Consider the following 16,128-nt stretch of genomic DNA (forward strand, 5'->3'; position numbering starts at 1 on the left):
AACATTTATTATAACATCTATCAATGTTCATCTGTTCTGTAATTCCCAGAAGTAATTCCCCATCTTTTAGGGACTCTTTTCTACATATTTTAAGGAAGTACATACAGTAGGCCAACCACTGACGGTCATTTTAGAGATCAAGTCTCTACCATGGGTAGGCCTACTGTAAGTTAAACCAAATTATTATTATGAATCATTATACATTTTGTGACTGAAGGCAGTGTATTTTTATAGCATTGCATGTTAACAAAATATCTCTAATTTACAAGCAAGTTTAGCTTGGTTGTACTCATCAACATCTTTTTTCAGGATCCTCCTACATTTAACCAACCCCAATTATCTTAGTTCCTACTTCTGGGAAGCATTTGGAAATCCAGGCTGATGGGGATTTCCCTCTATCTCACTCCATAAATGACATCACTGTTTGGCTTTACTGTAAGATATTTTTGGGCTTGAGGTTCAAATAATACTGGAAGATGCACAGCTTTGAAAGAAAATTGTTTACAGTTGTTGAACTTTAATAAAAAAAAAAAGTGTATGATAAAAAGATACAAACTATTTTGACATACATTCATAACAGCACTGTGGGTAAACGATGAAATGTTGCAATACTGCACTATGTTTACACAATTCAGCCACTAAGATTTCAAAATTACCCAGACTGGAGAGGAAACAGCGTGCTGCCTTGGACTAGCTCATACTTACAGGTTAATATATTTTCAGATTTCATTGTCATGCCATCTCATGTTGGAAATCGAGCACATTTATATATTTATGTTGCCTATTTGAAAACCATCAATGTGATGATTGTAGCAGAGTTGGTGATGGTGATAAATTAAAGTTGAATGATGAATGAAAATACAAAAAGTTCATAATGATAAATATAAAAGGACTTAAAAATGGAACCAAACTAATCATTTATTTTAAATAAGTTTTATAAAAATATGTGCACCTACTATATTTCATAGTTGAAGGGCCTTAAAGAATAAGGCATGACTGAAGCACAATAATCTCCTGTTCAAGTTCAGCAAATATTTACCATCTAACTATTAGTCACATATGTTGCTCACAAGGATTAAAAAGTAGAAATTAATAATATAGCAATAAGTAGAGAGAATAAAGTAATGTGATAGTATGGGCTGCTCCCCTCTCCTCAGCTTATGCCAGCAACCACAGCAGTTAGCAGTTCCCTTCCTAAGAACCAAGTGCTCCTTTTATCAGCGTTAAGCAGAGCTTCCGCCAACCAACATCCTCCTTTCCCTACCTTCCCTCTCTGTGTCTGTATTACCAACCAGCCTTGACATTCATCATTATGAACACATGGGCCTAATCGCATGTATACAGTTACCTATATATATACTCTCACACAAACACAAAATACGTATTTCTGTGTTTTGTTTTGTTTCTTGTTATTCCATTTTCCAACACCAGTTATGTAAAAATAAAAAGGGGGGCAAAAAAAAGAAAAAACATCAGAAAATAATTAAGAAATCCAATACTGTTGTTACAAAACATTATCTTGATCTAACATCTTGAGATAAGCGCAGGCCTGATTGAGACATTCAGAAGAATGATGGTGCAGGTTCAGGTTCCTCATTTGCTTTGTTTCAGGTAATTCTAATGTGTGACCATCGTGACAGACATTTTAAGGTATGGAAAGGTTATCTCTGAATCCCATTTCTATAACTACATCTACAGTTGGTCTGAAGTGGATAAAGATCATTTCACATCCTGCTCATTCAAAAAGATGATAAATGTTCATCTTTAATGTTGTCCACAATAGGATTAGGCCATTATGTGAAATTGAATATCATCCAAACAGAATACATACATACAAGTAGGTGGATCAAATTCACAAACCCTTTTTAAGTTGAGTACAAGTCCGCATATCACCACAATTAATCATTGTACATATAGCCATTGATATGTTCCCTGTATTTGCAGTGTTGTTTTTTATTAAAGTTAACAATTGAAAATGTAGTAGCATGTCCTTATTTTTTTGCATTTCCGATCAAGATAACAACTAGGTAGTTGATTAATATAAGAAATAATTATACTCCATCTGCCCTTTCTATTTCTTTTTTTCTTTCCCAGAAACTAGCTCCAAAAATATTCACTTTTTGATACCACAACCCAAGGCACACATTCATTTTGTTTAGCAGTGAGGTGGTTTTTCCGCTCATGTCTGATACAGCTTTCTGGATGTTAAAACAAAACCAAAGATGCCACATTCCTCCATCTTTAATGAATAAATGAAAATGCCATGGTAACACCATGACACATAGTAGTGGTGGGGAAACAACACATGAACATGTATGTTTAACCATTAATTCCAAATTAGATTTAACACACCCTAGTTAAAAATGCAATGCTCATTAAGAGAATTTTAGCCTGAGTGAGTCAACTGTGGGCACTTCCCAGCCAATATGTCCGGTCTATTTTTGAAGCGGTGTAGTTCGTCGCACTGAGGTGCACAATAAGAAAAGGCTCACATCCCTGAGAGGTTCAGACAAGCTGGAAAGCAGAGATGTCAAAGACTAATTGAAGCAAACAAACAGAAACAGGGAACGTGGGCGTTGACCTGGGAACTGTGTCCAGATTCAAAACCACTGTGGTCGCAGTAATAACAGGGTGCTTTCTGGCACGCTGTGGCAGTGGTTGAGTCAGGGGCTGGGTGCTAGGAACTCGGGTTGGGAAGTCCCTTCTTTGATTCCTGGTAGACATTCACCTTTCTTGACTCTGTCAGCCACCTACTTTTTCCATCTTAGAACAATGACAGAGAAAACATTAGGATTTATGTCTCAGTGGGATGTGATATTGTAATGGGCCGGCAAAACCCTACATGTTCTCATGGTTTTTCAATATACAGTGCCTTACTAAAAGTATTAACTCCGTTTTTGTTTAATACTAGCCCTAAACACACCCTTTGTGTTCTTGGATAATTAAAAATCCCAATGCCTAAAAAGACCTTTATCTTTTTAATGTGTAAAGTGTAATGCTACTGCGAATCACATATATATATTATATATATAGAATATTTTACCAGCTATAAAAAAATTCTACTCCCCTTTCCTTTTTTCTGTATAATTGTTTTATAAATGTCATCCTTGAAGAATCAGAATAAGCTGAACAAAGATCACCTTTTAGGTTATTCAATTTATCACGCGTGTTAATAGTAAAGAGGTTATAAGTGCAATATTATTTTGTACGAATAATTGACTGAAGGTGTGTACACTTATTTTGTGTGGGTACACTTGTGTGAAGTTTAACAGAGTTGTTTCTACTCTAATTCACATTGTTTTCTGTTTCACGATGTGTTAAAAGCTAATTCACCCGCTGCATAGCAAGGACGAAAGTGATTGTGACATCTGTTTTCGCCTTTGCGCTTCTGAGAAAACAAAATTCTATGTAGTTCCGTGCTTAGTTCAATACACAGCTTACATTTTGTTGCACACTTAGGTGCAACGACTGCAGACTTTTCTGGGGATCCCTCATGTTCATGTAATTCTACGAACATGCATTTGCATCTGCTTATTTTACAGAGACTTTGCAGCGATTATTTTGAATATATACAAGGCTGTAACCCATGTAGTCGTCTCATGTAGCTGAATTGACAGACACATATTTCAGTGTGTCCATCATATGTATCATCAACAAATGCAAAATTTAAATCTATCCACTATGTTGTACACAATGGAAGCAGTAGGGGGACTTTTACAGACTATGAAGGGTCTTGAATATTTCAGGTGATGCAGATTATTTTTGAAATCATCAGTGACACAGGGACAGACTGTTATATATCACTGTCCATAATAAATAGGCACATGGAACAATAAATATGCAATATCTCTATCAGTAATTGTTTAGAAGCCGTTGCACAATAGAGCAGTTCTACATAACACAGCCTTTGTGAATTCACTGCTCGCAGTGCTTCTGATCTGGGCAATGAGGGGATTTTTTTGTGAGGGATTTTAATGGTCACTTGCTATGTAAGACACGCTCCCCTCCATTCTCCCCCTGCTCCTCTCTCTCCCTTGGCGGTTGCTCTGCCAGATAGAGGAACAATGTAGTCTTTCTTACCTGTCGGAGGGTGTGCATTCCATCCCCACTAAACTAAGTCTCAATCCTGCCACCAACCCACCCCTGCTTGCCTTGAACAGGGCCCTCACTGCAATGCCGGCTCTGACTCCAGGTGCTCCACATCACAATCCTCATACCTTTCGTTTGGGAAGATTTGAAAGGACCTACTTGTACGGTTTGGCCAGCACAGAGACAACCATCCGGCTAGTTTTCACTCACTTTTAGTTGTTTAATCTGATCGTTTCTTGTCATTACATAATTAGAATCAAAATTGCTTACAGGTTTGTTTTAAATTTGTAAACATCTACCTACTTCTATGTGGACTGACAGAATGATTGTTGTGGTGTATGCCAGACTGTTGGTTTGTGGTTTGTCGTGTGGGCAAAAGGGAAATTTGGAGGTTGGGGTGCAAGTGTGCTATTAAGGATACAAGAGGGCAAAAAAAAAGTGGTGTGGGTGCTTTACAGGAAGATTGCGTTTGTCTGCACAGAGCCATCCCATTTATGTCGGTGGCCGTATGTGTAGCTGAACAGAGAGAGACAGACTTGAATGAGAGATAGGACAAGAGGCCTCGTGTGTTTTACTTCTTGTGATCTGTTAAAAGTGAGCAGCAGGACAAGCTATGTGAAAAAGAACATAATCTCCTTTTACTCATTTTTTTCTTCTTCTTACCACCAGGATTGTGCTTAACATCTGAAGCTTTTTTTTTTTTTTTTTTTTTATTCTTCCCCTGTTGAAGAAGCAGAGAATGTTGGTCAGGTATGTTCATTCACATCTTCCTTCTACTGATTTGTCAGATCTTTCTTTATTCTATTGCAAAGCTATGCTGAGAGGTTACAATGTTCCCACTCGAATTAAGTCTTTATTGCAGTCTACTTCAGATAACATGACATTATGCATCATCATGTAACAAAGTAAAACTATTGAAGAATGTAATTATATTGGTGCTGAAACTTCCATTCATTTAAGTTGTAACGAATACAGTTAATAACTCAGATTCAATTTTATTAGAAGTTTAGTCTTGCTGATTTAATTTGACTCTGTTTTGTCAACCCCTGTGTTTTACTGACTGAACCAGTGAATAGAGTTTTGAGTGCTGACAGTGAATTATGATTCCTTACAGCAAAGGAAACAGCCTTAAGAAATTTACCACAAACACAGCACCCGTTATAACAGGATAGAATATTTATAACTCCATGTTTCAGAACCACTAAACATTACAAAATTATTCACACATGACAGATGATTGCACATACAGCTCCCAGCGAAATAACAAACAATATTACAAATGCAATGCACGAAGGTTAGTACGAGGAAATTAGACACATAATTCAGATTAAAAAGGATTAAAGATTACCCTGTTCATGGATTACACAATTATGAAGTAGAATCATTGGAAAGAATTATACTGAAATACACCACATTTTGCAAGAATACATTTTTGTTAAGATCTGAGATGTAGACCATTAAATTATTTATTTTTTACATTATTTAGACTTAAACTCATTGAAACAAGAATATAATCTGTGACACCTCAGTGTTGCACAGCCTCCAATTTGCCTGACTCTGATAACTTTTTTTTGGTCAACTTTTTAATTTGAATTAACTTTGCCCAGACACTGACTGCAGGCCGTGTCATAACAACCAAGTAATTTCTGTATTATTGTCAGTGGAGTAGCTTTAGGCTGCTATTTGGTGACATCACTTGTTACATCTATTGATATGAGGACTCCTGCTTGTTCAAAAATATTTATTGAATCAAAACTGTATTAGGAATGGAACATGTGCAAGTTATTAAAGTAACCTTTTTGCTTTGAAGGCCGAGGATAAAATAGTAATTCTAGCCCACACATTAAAGTATTTGAATTACCCACATCAATGTATATAAGGAAGATTCACTGATACCATTTATTGATTTATTTGTTAGTTTATTTAACAGGGGGAATACAGATGCATTCGATATAGGGTGTCTGCAGCCCCATCCCTAGTTAGGCTTTTACTTAAACCATCTAAACAAGCATTCAGATTTGGTAATAACATCAACAGGACAAATAAAACAGATTGTTTATGTGTATCTATGTGTGTGTATGTATTGTACAAGACCATGTATGTACTGATGTAAATGCGCACGTGTGTGTATAAGTATCAATGCACAGTATGTAAGCATACAGGTGACAAGTGGATCAATTCAAAGGTTACTGAGGGTTCACATCTTTGTCATTGTTTAAGACACTGTTTCAGTTGTGTGTTGAAAGATTTAAATTCTGATATACTTACTACAACTTCCATACAAGTTGTAGATGCTAAAACTTTAAAATAATGCCTACTTGTTAGAGCTTAGTCAAAACGGTTTAAAGAACACTGCCAACATACAGCAATATAACAAATTTTCCAAAGCAGCCATCAGGCCCCAGTCTGTATTGTAGAGCACGCTGTTTTCCCGCAGATTGTCTTATCAGGGGTTGGCATAGCTGCACCCCGGGACAGCTGATGGGAGGAGTCAACTCAACTGAACTGATCCCCTTCATGAGCTCCAAAAGTACCTACACAACACCCAAATAGTCATCTATTTAGCACTGGAAGGTCTACAGATATGTTATGTACTGTATGTGTTACAAATGTGTGTTAGAAGGTGTGATGTTAATGGTTCACAGAAACTTAGTGTGAATGTGGGTTTTTTTTTTACTTCTTCTTTGCGGTTGTGTCAAAGTGTAGAGGCGAGGTAGGTGATAAGAACTCTGCTGCTGCTCTGTGTCCCCACCAGGTTGGTTTTTTGCAACAAGAGCCGGTCCTGAATGTGTTCAACAGCCAACTATGTTCTCCCTTTGAGGAGAACCTGTGAGGTAGGTCTGCTACAGACACAGCTCAACACAACGTAACCATGCCTAAAACAGACTGATATTATGAACGAGGTTTTTAACAGCAATCATTTTCTTTTCTATTACAAGGTTTTAGCCACTCCAGGCAGGCTGTGTGGGGGAGTGTCCATGTCAACTAATCTCCCTGGAGCCAGGTCTCATGGAGCTCCTCAGGACACAGATATTGATGTGGCTTTTCAGGAGTTGATGGCCATCACAGAACTGCAGGTGACTCTTTAGCACTGACACACTATTTTAAAAAACAAAACGTATTTTTATTGCAAAATGTTACTATGCTATGAGTCTTATCTGAGATACACCAATTTACTGTAGATGTCATAACAATACCGTATGCTGCATTTTCATGGTTGTGCAGGTTATATTGTTTTTAACAAACGCACACATGTTATAAATCACTTTTTTATGATTTTCTGGGCTCCAAACTCACCAAGGACTATAGCAACCCCAGCAGAGATGCATATTATAAATACATTTTAAACACTGACAAAGGTGTGTTATTCTCAGTAGCATGAAACACAACAGTTACAATGTGGTTCATAAATGGAAATAAACAGAATATGTTTCATTCTGATGGAATAGATACATATTTTCATCTGATGCTAACTGTTGAAAAGCTCACACACACTCAGCTGAGGAAGGCAACAATGGTCCATTTGAGTGATGGCAGGATGAAGGGATTGTGAGAGGGGGCAAGTGCTGTATGTTGCTAGTGGCCCCCTGCACTGCACAATAGCCATCTGTTTCCAGGTGAAACCTGATCACATCTATGAGCGCCCTTCATAGGCAATGGGTGGCATGCTGAAGTGGGGGCAAAGAGTGTTCTAGGGTGAATCAGATGAATTGTGAAAAAGACACTGTTCTAATTAACACGGAGGTCTTGTAAATTTAGTAATGGCCTTCAATCATTTTATTGCTGTTGATGTGACATGTCACAACTGGATATGCCCCTTTTGTTTTTGTCACTATAGTTTGAAGTCCCTGGCGAAGGCTCCTATGAAACAACACAGTACCAAACCATGGAGCCCATGGTCCCTATAGGAGGATATGGGATGGCTCAGTCCCATTCTGAGCCTCCTCCTGCGGCTTGTGTGCTCGGCACTGCTAACACTTATGACGGATGTTATTCCGAAGAGGTGCCTATCTGTCATCCTATGGGCAGCAACGCAGAGGCAATGTACGGACACTCTGAATCTCAGCTCAATCAAAGAATGCTCCCAGTCTCTTCACACACGCAGCCAACACTCATGGCTCCTAGGGAACAGATGAACATGTCAGGTACCAGTCAAGGGCACAGGAGGGCCAACGCTTGTCTCTCTCAGGGTCTGAGTCGGCACATGCTGTGGACTATACATGGACAGAGTTTGCACGCTCGCTCAGCTGATGATCTGGAGTCGGACTCTGGTCTGTCTCTGGGTTCTAGTCCACCTTTGGCCTCCCCAGATAATCCTGTTGGCGGTGCACCAGGTTACCAGAGTGTAGACATATGCACGACATATGGTGACAGTGAACAAGACAGCATGACTGAGCACAGCAGAGGAGCACACATCCATTACTCAATGGACTACCAGAGTCAATCTCACTCATATTTACACTCAGGTGCACAGCAGTCTTATTTTTCACCCCCACCCTCTTTATCTCACACACAACCTAATGCTCCAACTCCTTGGTCAGTGAAACAGCAGGGTCAGTCTGCTGCTCTGAGCAACCTGTACATTGACTCTGGAGTGTCCAGCAGAGGGAGCTCTCAGCATAACATGTATACAAAACCGCGAGCGAGCGTCTCCACTCATCCTCCACTGAGCAGAGATGAGCGCCGGGCCTTAGCTTTGAAGATCCCATTCCCAATGGAAAAGATTATTAATCTGCCTGTGGATGACTTCAATGAGCTCCTGACACAGTATACTCTGACTGATACTCAACTGGCACTGGTCAGGGACATCAGAAGGAGGGGGAAGAACAAGGTGGCAGCTCAGAACTGCAGGAAAAGGAAGCTTGAGAGCATAATTCACCTTGAAAAAGAACTGAACCAACTCGAGGCCCAGAGAGCACACTTAGCGCAGGAAAGGCGAGAGTTCCAGCACAGCCTGGGTTTTATTAAATGTCGCCTTGCAGACCTCTATTCAGAAGTATTTTCTCATTTAAGAGATGAAAATGGACAACCATATTCAATAGATGAATACTCCCTACAGCAGACACCTGATGGTAAAATTTACTTGGTACCTCACACAACTTTGCAAAAGAGCGATCAATGCTGAAGAATTGGAGACAGTCCAATTGTTTAACACTCCTACAGAAGGTAGTGCCTGATTGTGCCAACTACAAGTAAATTAACTGGCTGGAAGTTACATGTTCAGTTCATGTGGGTTTGACTTAAAACGCTCCTGTTAGACTTGCCATACTTTCATGTATACATTTTTTATGGTCTTGCAATTGAATGATAGGACAAGAGTGCTTTATAAAAAAAATATATATACTTTATTAAAAAAAAAAAAAAAAAAAGTAAAACAGTCTGCACAGCAGTCTTTAATTAAAAACTTATAAAGTCTTCAGCACCCGAATGATTGTTTCAGCAAACCTGTGAAAACAGAATGAAATTAAAATACATTTAAAAAAACAAACACAACACACTTTGGGTGGGAAGTCATGTGCAGGGTGTTGATTTGTACCATTGTCACTGAAATGATGTCAGGGTTTTGAGCCCACGTGTTGAGTTACCTAGAAAGCAGAAAACACCAAATAAGTAAAATGCAAACTTTAAATAAAATAAATAAAGTGTCTTCATTTCTGTTCACAGCATGCAATATGTTGTAGGACCTCTATGCACAATTAGGAGGTCAATTTTACCAGTCAACATTGGGTTAAGTCATAACAAAACTTGTTTGCACAAGAGAGTGTTACATCATTACTGGGCTACACAACTCACTACCAGCTACATGACAAAAGCAAGACATACTATCAGTAGTTGAGAAGTCTGGTCTTACCTACAGACAGCATTTAAGCCCTTTGGTAGCTGCTGCCAACTAGCCTCAGGCTTCTGTTCTCACTCTCCCCTGCTTCAATGATCCTGGCGATGGTTTTGCTACTTCTCTCCCTCAGCTGGCTTCCATGGCTAGCCTCAAAGACTTTGCATGTAAGCTAGCATCCTCCAGATGATCTTTGCAGAACTCAGGGTACAGTCTGTACCATGCGATGCACTTTGATGAATGTGCACCACTCCTTATTCTTTAATATTTTATTTGTAGATACATTTACTCAAGGAGTATGTGGTGACTAGTGCAGTGCTTCTCCCATCATCTCATGGAAGTGAGCCTTTCCCAACTCTTCAACGTCAAAGTGGCCCTCACTCCCACTTCGTGCACCATCTCGTAGTAAACATTCCCTTTCCCAAACCACTAAAGAGGCTAACAAGACTTTTTTTAAAAAAAACTGAAAGATGCTTTATTTCAGCTTGATTTGATGCAGTTACAAATAAAAACCAGACTTAAAGAAAAATCGACATAAAACCTTATTGGAATGCTTGCTTTCCAGAAACACATTGATGAGAAACACGTTTAAATGAAGACCCTCCATGATTTATCTACTGTACATCTCTTCTTGCAGCAGCTGTAACCTGCCACAACTGTTTGGCTGAGCAGATTTAGGAGGTAAACCTGCAGCTGCCCTGTCACTTCGCTCTCCTCTCCTTGCTCTCCTCTCCTAAGTACTCAGTCCTGTTGAACAATACGGAACAACATTGTTAACTGTGCACTGACTTTGTATGACCTAAGATCCAGAGTGATTTTTTTTAATGTTATCTACACTTAACGAGTCCCTGCAACTACAAACTCTGGGTTTATGATGCCAAAAAAAAAAAAAAAAGAAAAAAGTAGTTTAGGCATGCCTTCAAGTACTTACCACTTCACATTTCAGAATCGTCCTGGACGGCCATATCCACCATTGTTTGAGCCCCCTCCATAGCCCCCTAGAAGCAAACAAGGACTTCTTGGTTCATAGTATGCAAAAGGATAGACCGGACAGTATACATGCAGTCATCTGCTGTCTCCGTCTTACCGAAGTTCCTGCCGCCACCACCACCACCGCCGAAGTTGTTCTTCATTGGGCCAAAGTTGGAGGCCTGGGGGTCGTAGTGGCCCATGTTACTATAGGTATTTCCACCACCACCACCTCCGCCGCAGTTACCTAGGATTAGATCATTAGCAAACTTTGTCAACTACATGTTGAGCACAGAATAGTTTTGTAGTATTATTAAAAGGGTGCCAAAACTTACTATAGCCATTGCTGTCATAACCATTTCCTCCATAGCCTCCACCACCACCGCCGCCACCCTGGTTGTAACCTTGGTTATACCCACGGTTGCCACCATTATTATATCCACCAGGGCCGCCAGGGCCACCACCATAGCCTGCAAAACACATTCTTTAAGTAACTTGCAAGCAACAAAAAAAAAAAAAAAATAATAAATACACACACGACAAAATTTCCTACTTACCACCATCGCCTCCATTGCAGTTGTAAGGACCATCACCATATCTACCCCTGCCACCTAAGAGAAGCAAAGATGCAAAGTCAGGTTTCAGACATACTAATACGAAAAAAAAAAAAGAAAAAAAAAGGGGGGGGGGTGCAAAACTGTTTTTTTTTCAGTCAGTCTTACCCTGATTAAAGCCTCTGTCGTATTCATAGGGCCTTCCACCACTGCTGCGACCTAACAAAAAACACCACACACCACACGTTAGCTCTGGAACAGGACCAGTTGTAGGGATAGTTTGAATGTGGCTTACCTCGCATTCCCATACCCGCAGTCTGCATTTCCTGCTTTGTGAGGGCCTTCCTTACTTCACAGTTGTGGGAGTTTATTGTGTGGTATTTCTGGACTGTTGGGAGTAGGGGAATTTGTGTTTACATTCAGTACATGTTCCAATACAATTAAAGCTGGTACAATCCACAAGAGAAATTACTTACTGACGATCCGGTCGACAGAATCATGGTCATCAAACGTCACGAAGGCAAAGCCCCTTTTCTTTCCAGTATTACGATCAGTCATGATGTCAATGACTTCAATTTTACCGAACTGTTCAAAGTAATCTCGCAGGTGGGCCTCCTCTGTGTCTTCCTTAATGCCACCCACGAAAATCTTTTTCACTGTTACATGGGCACCTGGACGGTTTGAGTCCTAGAATTAGAGAGATTTGCTGTTAAATTACTTCCATAATTTACATGGAAGTAATTTACTGAGAGCCGGTTTTGTAAAGTCAAGTGTCACATACTTCTCTTGATACTGCTCGCTTAGGCTCAACAACTCTTCCATCAACCTTATGGGGGCGGGCAGACATGGCGGCGTCAACTTCCTGTACTGATGAGTATGTGACAAAGCCAAAGCCCCTGGATCGCTTGCTGTTGGGATCCCGCATAACCTAAAGGTAGCGGATCAATTTACTTCCAGTAAATCACACACATGCTTTCAATGCATACCAATATGAAGGTAAGGGTACGAAAAGCAGTAGCGTTTTATTATAGATATTTCCACTTACCACACAATCTGTAAGCCCTCCCCATTGCTCAAAATGAGCCCGGAGGCTTTCATCTGTGGTCTCGAAGCTCAAACCACCAATAAACAGCTTGCGAAGCTGCTCCGGCTCACGTGGGACCTAAACAATGAACAAAGCAATACACTCGTATGAGGGTATATTCAATTCGCTAGTAATTGTTAATAAACCGCTCCAGCATTAACAATGCACTAGTCGTGCATTAATCCAATCCTGCGTCACACATCAAACATCGGGTCAGGGTGGAGGAGACGTCGCCGCCATTAACGTTAGCAGGCCAGACGGATGATAGTATTTTTATTAACAGAAACATGCAAATACTAATTGCATGCGTTTGTTAATGCTGCGGTTTTGTGTTATGTATAAGTTTACCGGCAACAAGATTGATTAAACTCCTGAATTTCGTAAATCGCTGGCCACAAGAACAAAAGGCCACGAGGCCCAGCTGCTGTAAAATGGCGTCTTAACGTTTATAGCTGCGATCAAAAGCGCAGTTGCATTAAGCACTAGTATCAGCAATAGCTTCGAATAACTAGGGGGTTTCGACGCGCAAAACAAGAGAAGCATATAAAAGGCTTTCTGAATTCAATACTCACATCTTTCGACATCTTGCAGCTATATCTTTGAAGACTTCTCGTAAACTGGCCGGGGAGAGGTGATCTGCGTCAGACGAGCCTAGCCCGATCCTCAACAGTACAATAAATAGCAAAGGAAACACCTCTTTCATACAGCAATTGGTTAGTTGTTCCCGCTGCAGTTTGTCGTCAGCATTGAATGAATACTGATTGGGCCAAATTCTATCAATCACTCCTAACGGCCAATAACCTGACGGTAGGCGTGCATTTCACGTCACGACGATAAAAAAAAATGGTGATGTATGTTACACAGTGAGTGAATTATATATCCAAATATTGCGTTTTGTGCATAGAATTGACACATCTGGATTAATATCGTGGATGCACTTAAGGGAGACACATAATTACAAATTAAAACAATAGTTCACCAAGCATAAATGATTCTAATGTATGACTTGAGCGTGGAGGATGATCTGTGCCTTTCTCAGTGCAGCGACGCCAAGATACTTAATATACAACATGTTAATATCTATGCAGTGAGGCCCACACTGCAGATGTAATACAATTAACACGCCTTAACAATGAAGTTATAAGCGTGGTAGGAAACGGTAAATGGTAGTAGGGAACCATGTTGGGTAGCGAAATATGTAGGTCATCAGCTGACCGAGGGGCGGGTACATTCATTGTGCGCCTTTAACGCGCGCTTTTTACGCACAGAAGCACAGCACCTTTTTGTGATCCAGGCTAGAAGCTAAAACAGCCCCATCGTTGCTTCACATACCGTAGGTCCACAAAAGACGCGTTATCGCTGCGGTTACCTGGTCGAAAACAGCGGTCTACATATCCGAAGGGTAAGAAATAGTTAACACACGAAAGTGCGTCGTGTGGCTGCAAGTAACTTCATTGTTCTACATTTGCGTTTCGGTGTCAAAGGTAGCCAGCGTTAGCTTGTTGAACCGTTAGCTTGCATGCTACTTGTAAGTTTGCCTTTCATGGCTATCGGTTAGCTAGTAGCTTAGCAAACACCACATCATATATTCACTGCTATGTGCACGTATTAAGTTTACTGGTAACGTTATGTAACCTTTTTGATATTAACCATTTTCGAGTAGAGGTGTTTGGCCAGCCGATTAGTTAAGATTTTCCCCCTGTTTGCCGTGCCTGTTGCAGATTGGATAACGACAATGAAATGATGCCTGTCGTTGATATACGATAGTGTTTAGCTAACATTGGCTTAGGTTAAAGTATACCGACCAGCAACTACAAGGGCATGGGTCGTGCTTAACGTTAATATATATAACTGTTACAGCCGCATATACCTCGGCTAGAACTGTGGAAACGATTTTCATATTAACGTTAGTTCTTTATCGTTTTCCTGTACAGGGAAGTGCCGTTGGCCTGCGACAGAGTAACGTTAGCGTTCAGCAACAAACTTTGCTATGGGCAAAAAGTCTCGCGAAGAAGACTCTTCATCCTCTGATGAGGAAGAATATGTTGTGGAGAAGGTGCTGGACAGGAGGGTGGTGAAAGGCAGGGTTGAGTTCTTCCTGAAGTGGAAAGGATACTCAGAGTAAGTTGTATTCCTGCCAGTGTGCCTACCAGTAACTCAACGTTACTTACTTAAATCACACGCATTTGATACTACTTTGGAGATTATTGTTTTGAGGTTTCACATACAAAGGTGGCATCTTTTTGCTGAAATGAAATACTTATTTAAAGACCAAGAAATTATGGATAAAGAGGATAAATTATAATGTTATGATCATCACATGTGATATCAAGGTTTTCACATACAGTGACTTGCTTTTGGAATTTGGTGCATATCGATAAACACAGTAAGAGTACAAAAGTCAAGAAGTATAAATAGAAAACTTAATAATACCGTGTGAACAATGAGTCATGGCTATACTGGTACTGACTTCCTGCACTGTGATCTTCCTCAGAAAGCACAATACGTGGGAACCAGAGAAGAATCTGGACTGTCCTGAGCTTATTTCAGAATTCATGAAGACCTACAAGAAAAGCAGTGGTGGAAGCTCCACACCCAGCAGTGGGGCCAGCAAATCAAACACAAGCTCCCTGGGACGCTCCAAAGACTCAAGCAGCTCAAAGAAGAGAAGCTCCGATGATGATGAGGAGGGTGGTAGTAAGCCCAAAAAGAAGAAGGAGGTACGCATTGTTTGGCAATAATTCTATTTTGTGAATAACATGGAAATATGATTCCTCCAAAATGCATAAAATTGCATTTAAAGTCTGCAGAGGATGGGTTGTAATGCAGCCAAAATACATTATTTGCATGTGTGAGGTTAAAATCTTTACATGCTTTCTGTGCGGCTCAGTGGGAGCTCCAAAGTAGCTTACCTCTCTTGGGAGAAACAGTAGCTTGGCTCTTGATTTAAAAGCACATTATTTGTATGTTAATTTTTGGGATTTTTGAGAGCATCTTTTGCTCTTCATATATTTCCAAGGACACACTATTGCACCTTTTCATTGACATGCTAGTTTTATTTGGCAAAAAGTAAACCATAATGTTGAATCAGTGGGGTTGGACTGAATTTCATATTTTTCTATTTACTTAAGTCTAGGGGGAAAGTCTGTAAAACTAATAGCTGTAAAATGTTTTTCTATCCTAGGCAGAATTATTGTGAGAACAGTGGACACATTGTGTAAACACACACTGTTAGTTTACAGTCTCACAATTTGTCATGATCTACTTCTTTAAAAATTAATTGTTTTTGTTGTCTTTCAGGATGACATTCTAGTTGCACGTGGCTTTGAGAGAGGCCTTGAGCCAGAGAAGATCATTGGAGCAACTGATTCATGTGGAGACCTCATGTTTCTTATGAAGTGGTAGGTTTTGTTATATTCATCTCAAAATTAAAATATTTATTTGGTTCATGCTTTTTGTTAAGTCTTTTTCCTTTTTTATAAACACGCATCATTGTTACTGATGTCTTTTCTTCAAGACACCTTACCTACAATTATGAGACATGTATTGTTCACCCCCTGCCCTGTTGGTGTCCGTTCACTGCACCTGCAGAGATGCCA

The 16,128-nt window shown here is 39.9% G+C and overlaps 3 protein-coding genes across 6 annotated transcripts; 2 read left to right on the forward strand and 1 right to left on the reverse strand.

The window, feature by feature from the left end:
* Positions 1 to 4,656: 4,656 nt before the first annotated feature.
* Positions 4,657 to 9,738, forward strand: nfe2 (nuclear factor, erythroid 2). 2 transcript variants are annotated; one of them, XM_046055604.1, is made up of 4 exons: positions 4,657 to 4,839; positions 6,845 to 6,923; positions 7,029 to 7,166; positions 7,928 to 9,738. In XM_046055604.1, the coding sequence occupies exons 2-4, from the start codon at positions 6,876 to 6,878 to the stop codon at positions 9,212 to 9,214; spliced, it is 1,473 nt and encodes a 490-aa protein (XP_045911560.1). In that variant the 5' UTR covers positions 4,657 to 4,839; positions 6,845 to 6,875; the 3' UTR covers positions 9,215 to 9,738. The 2 variants fall into 2 exon arrangements, with proteins under 2 accessions (XP_045911560.1, XP_045911561.1); XM_046055605.1 differs by lacking the exon at positions 4,657 to 4,839 and adding an exon at positions 5,891 to 6,619.
* On the reverse strand, positions 9,468 to 13,242 carry LOC123974738 (heterogeneous nuclear ribonucleoprotein A1-like). Of its 3 annotated transcripts, XR_006825920.1 has the most exons (12): positions 13,102 to 13,242; positions 12,491 to 12,607; positions 12,227 to 12,373; positions 11,922 to 12,132; positions 11,741 to 11,833; positions 11,614 to 11,664; positions 11,449 to 11,502; positions 11,227 to 11,361; positions 11,010 to 11,138; positions 10,854 to 10,920; positions 9,626 to 9,674; positions 9,468 to 9,534 (listed from the first exon to the last, which is right to left on the reverse strand). XR_006825920.1 is itself a non-coding variant. In XM_046055607.1 (11 exons), the coding sequence occupies exons 1-10, from the start codon at positions 13,111 to 13,113 to the stop codon at positions 10,865 to 10,867; spliced, it is 990 nt and encodes a 329-aa protein (XP_045911563.1). In that variant the 5' UTR covers positions 13,114 to 13,242; the 3' UTR covers positions 10,371 to 10,669; positions 10,854 to 10,864. The 3 variants fall into 3 exon arrangements, 2 of the variants coding, with proteins under 2 accessions (XP_045911563.1, XP_045911562.1); XM_046055607.1 differs by lacking the exons at positions 9,468 to 9,534; positions 9,626 to 9,674 and adding an exon at positions 10,371 to 10,669 and having other exon boundaries at positions 11,756 to 11,833; XM_046055606.1 differs by lacking the exons at positions 9,468 to 9,534; positions 9,626 to 9,674 and adding an exon at positions 10,371 to 10,669.
* Positions 13,243 to 13,778: 536 nt separating this feature from the next.
* LOC123974741 (chromobox protein homolog 5-like) lies at positions 13,779 to 15,953 on the forward strand. Its single transcript, XM_046055610.1, has 4 exons — positions 13,779 to 13,931; positions 14,464 to 14,650; positions 15,024 to 15,249; positions 15,830 to 15,953. The coding sequence occupies exons 2-4, from the start codon at positions 14,520 to 14,522 to the stop codon at positions 15,932 to 15,934; spliced, it is 462 nt and encodes a 153-aa protein (XP_045911566.1). The 5' UTR covers positions 13,779 to 13,931; positions 14,464 to 14,519; the 3' UTR covers positions 15,935 to 15,953.
* Positions 15,954 to 16,128: the final 175 nt, after the last annotated feature.

This window comes from Micropterus dolomieu, linkage group LG08, assembly GCF_021292245.1.
Source record: "Micropterus dolomieu isolate WLL.071019.BEF.003 ecotype Adirondacks linkage group LG08, ASM2129224v1, whole genome shotgun sequence".
Classification (NCBI taxonomy): Eukaryota; Metazoa; Chordata; class Actinopteri; order Centrarchiformes; family Centrarchidae; genus Micropterus; species Micropterus dolomieu.

What these genes read in the sequence shown, in the direction of transcription:
- LOC123974741 (XM_046055610.1), top strand. Translation starts at nt 14,520, where the DNA reads ATGGGCAAAAAGTCTCGCGAAGAAGACTCTTCATCCTCTGATGAGGAA. An exon ending in AAGTGGAAAGGATACTCAGA is followed by an intron (nt 14,651 to 15,023) that starts GTAAGTTGTATT and finishes GATCTTCCTCAG; the next exon opens with AAAGCACAATACGTGGGAAC. An exon ending in AGCCCAAAAAGAAGAAGGAG is followed by an intron (nt 15,250 to 15,829) that starts GTACGCATTGTT and finishes GTTGTCTTTCAG; the next exon opens with GATGACATTCTAGTTGCACG.
- nfe2 (XM_046055604.1), top strand. Translation starts at nt 6,876, where the DNA reads ATGTGTTCAACAGCCAACTATGTTCTCCCTTTGAGGAGAACCTGTGAG. An exon ending in CTTTGAGGAGAACCTGTGAG is followed by an intron (nt 6,924 to 7,028) that starts GTAGGTCTGCTA and finishes TTCTATTACAAG; the next exon opens with GTTTTAGCCACTCCAGGCAG. An exon ending in TGGCCATCACAGAACTGCAG is followed by an intron (nt 7,167 to 7,927) that starts GTGACTCTTTAG and finishes TTGTCACTATAG; the next exon opens with TTTGAAGTCCCTGGCGAAGG.
- LOC123974738 (XM_046055606.1), bottom strand. An exon ending in GAGGGCTTACAGATTGTGTG is followed by an intron (nt 12,374 to 12,490) that starts GTAAGTGGAAAT and finishes CGCTACCTTTAG; the next exon opens with GTTATGCGGGATCCCAACAG. An exon ending in TTATGACAGCAATGGCTATA is followed by an intron (nt 11,139 to 11,226) that starts GTAAGTTTTGGC and finishes ATCTAATCCTAG; the next exon opens with GTAACTGCGGCGGAGGTGGT.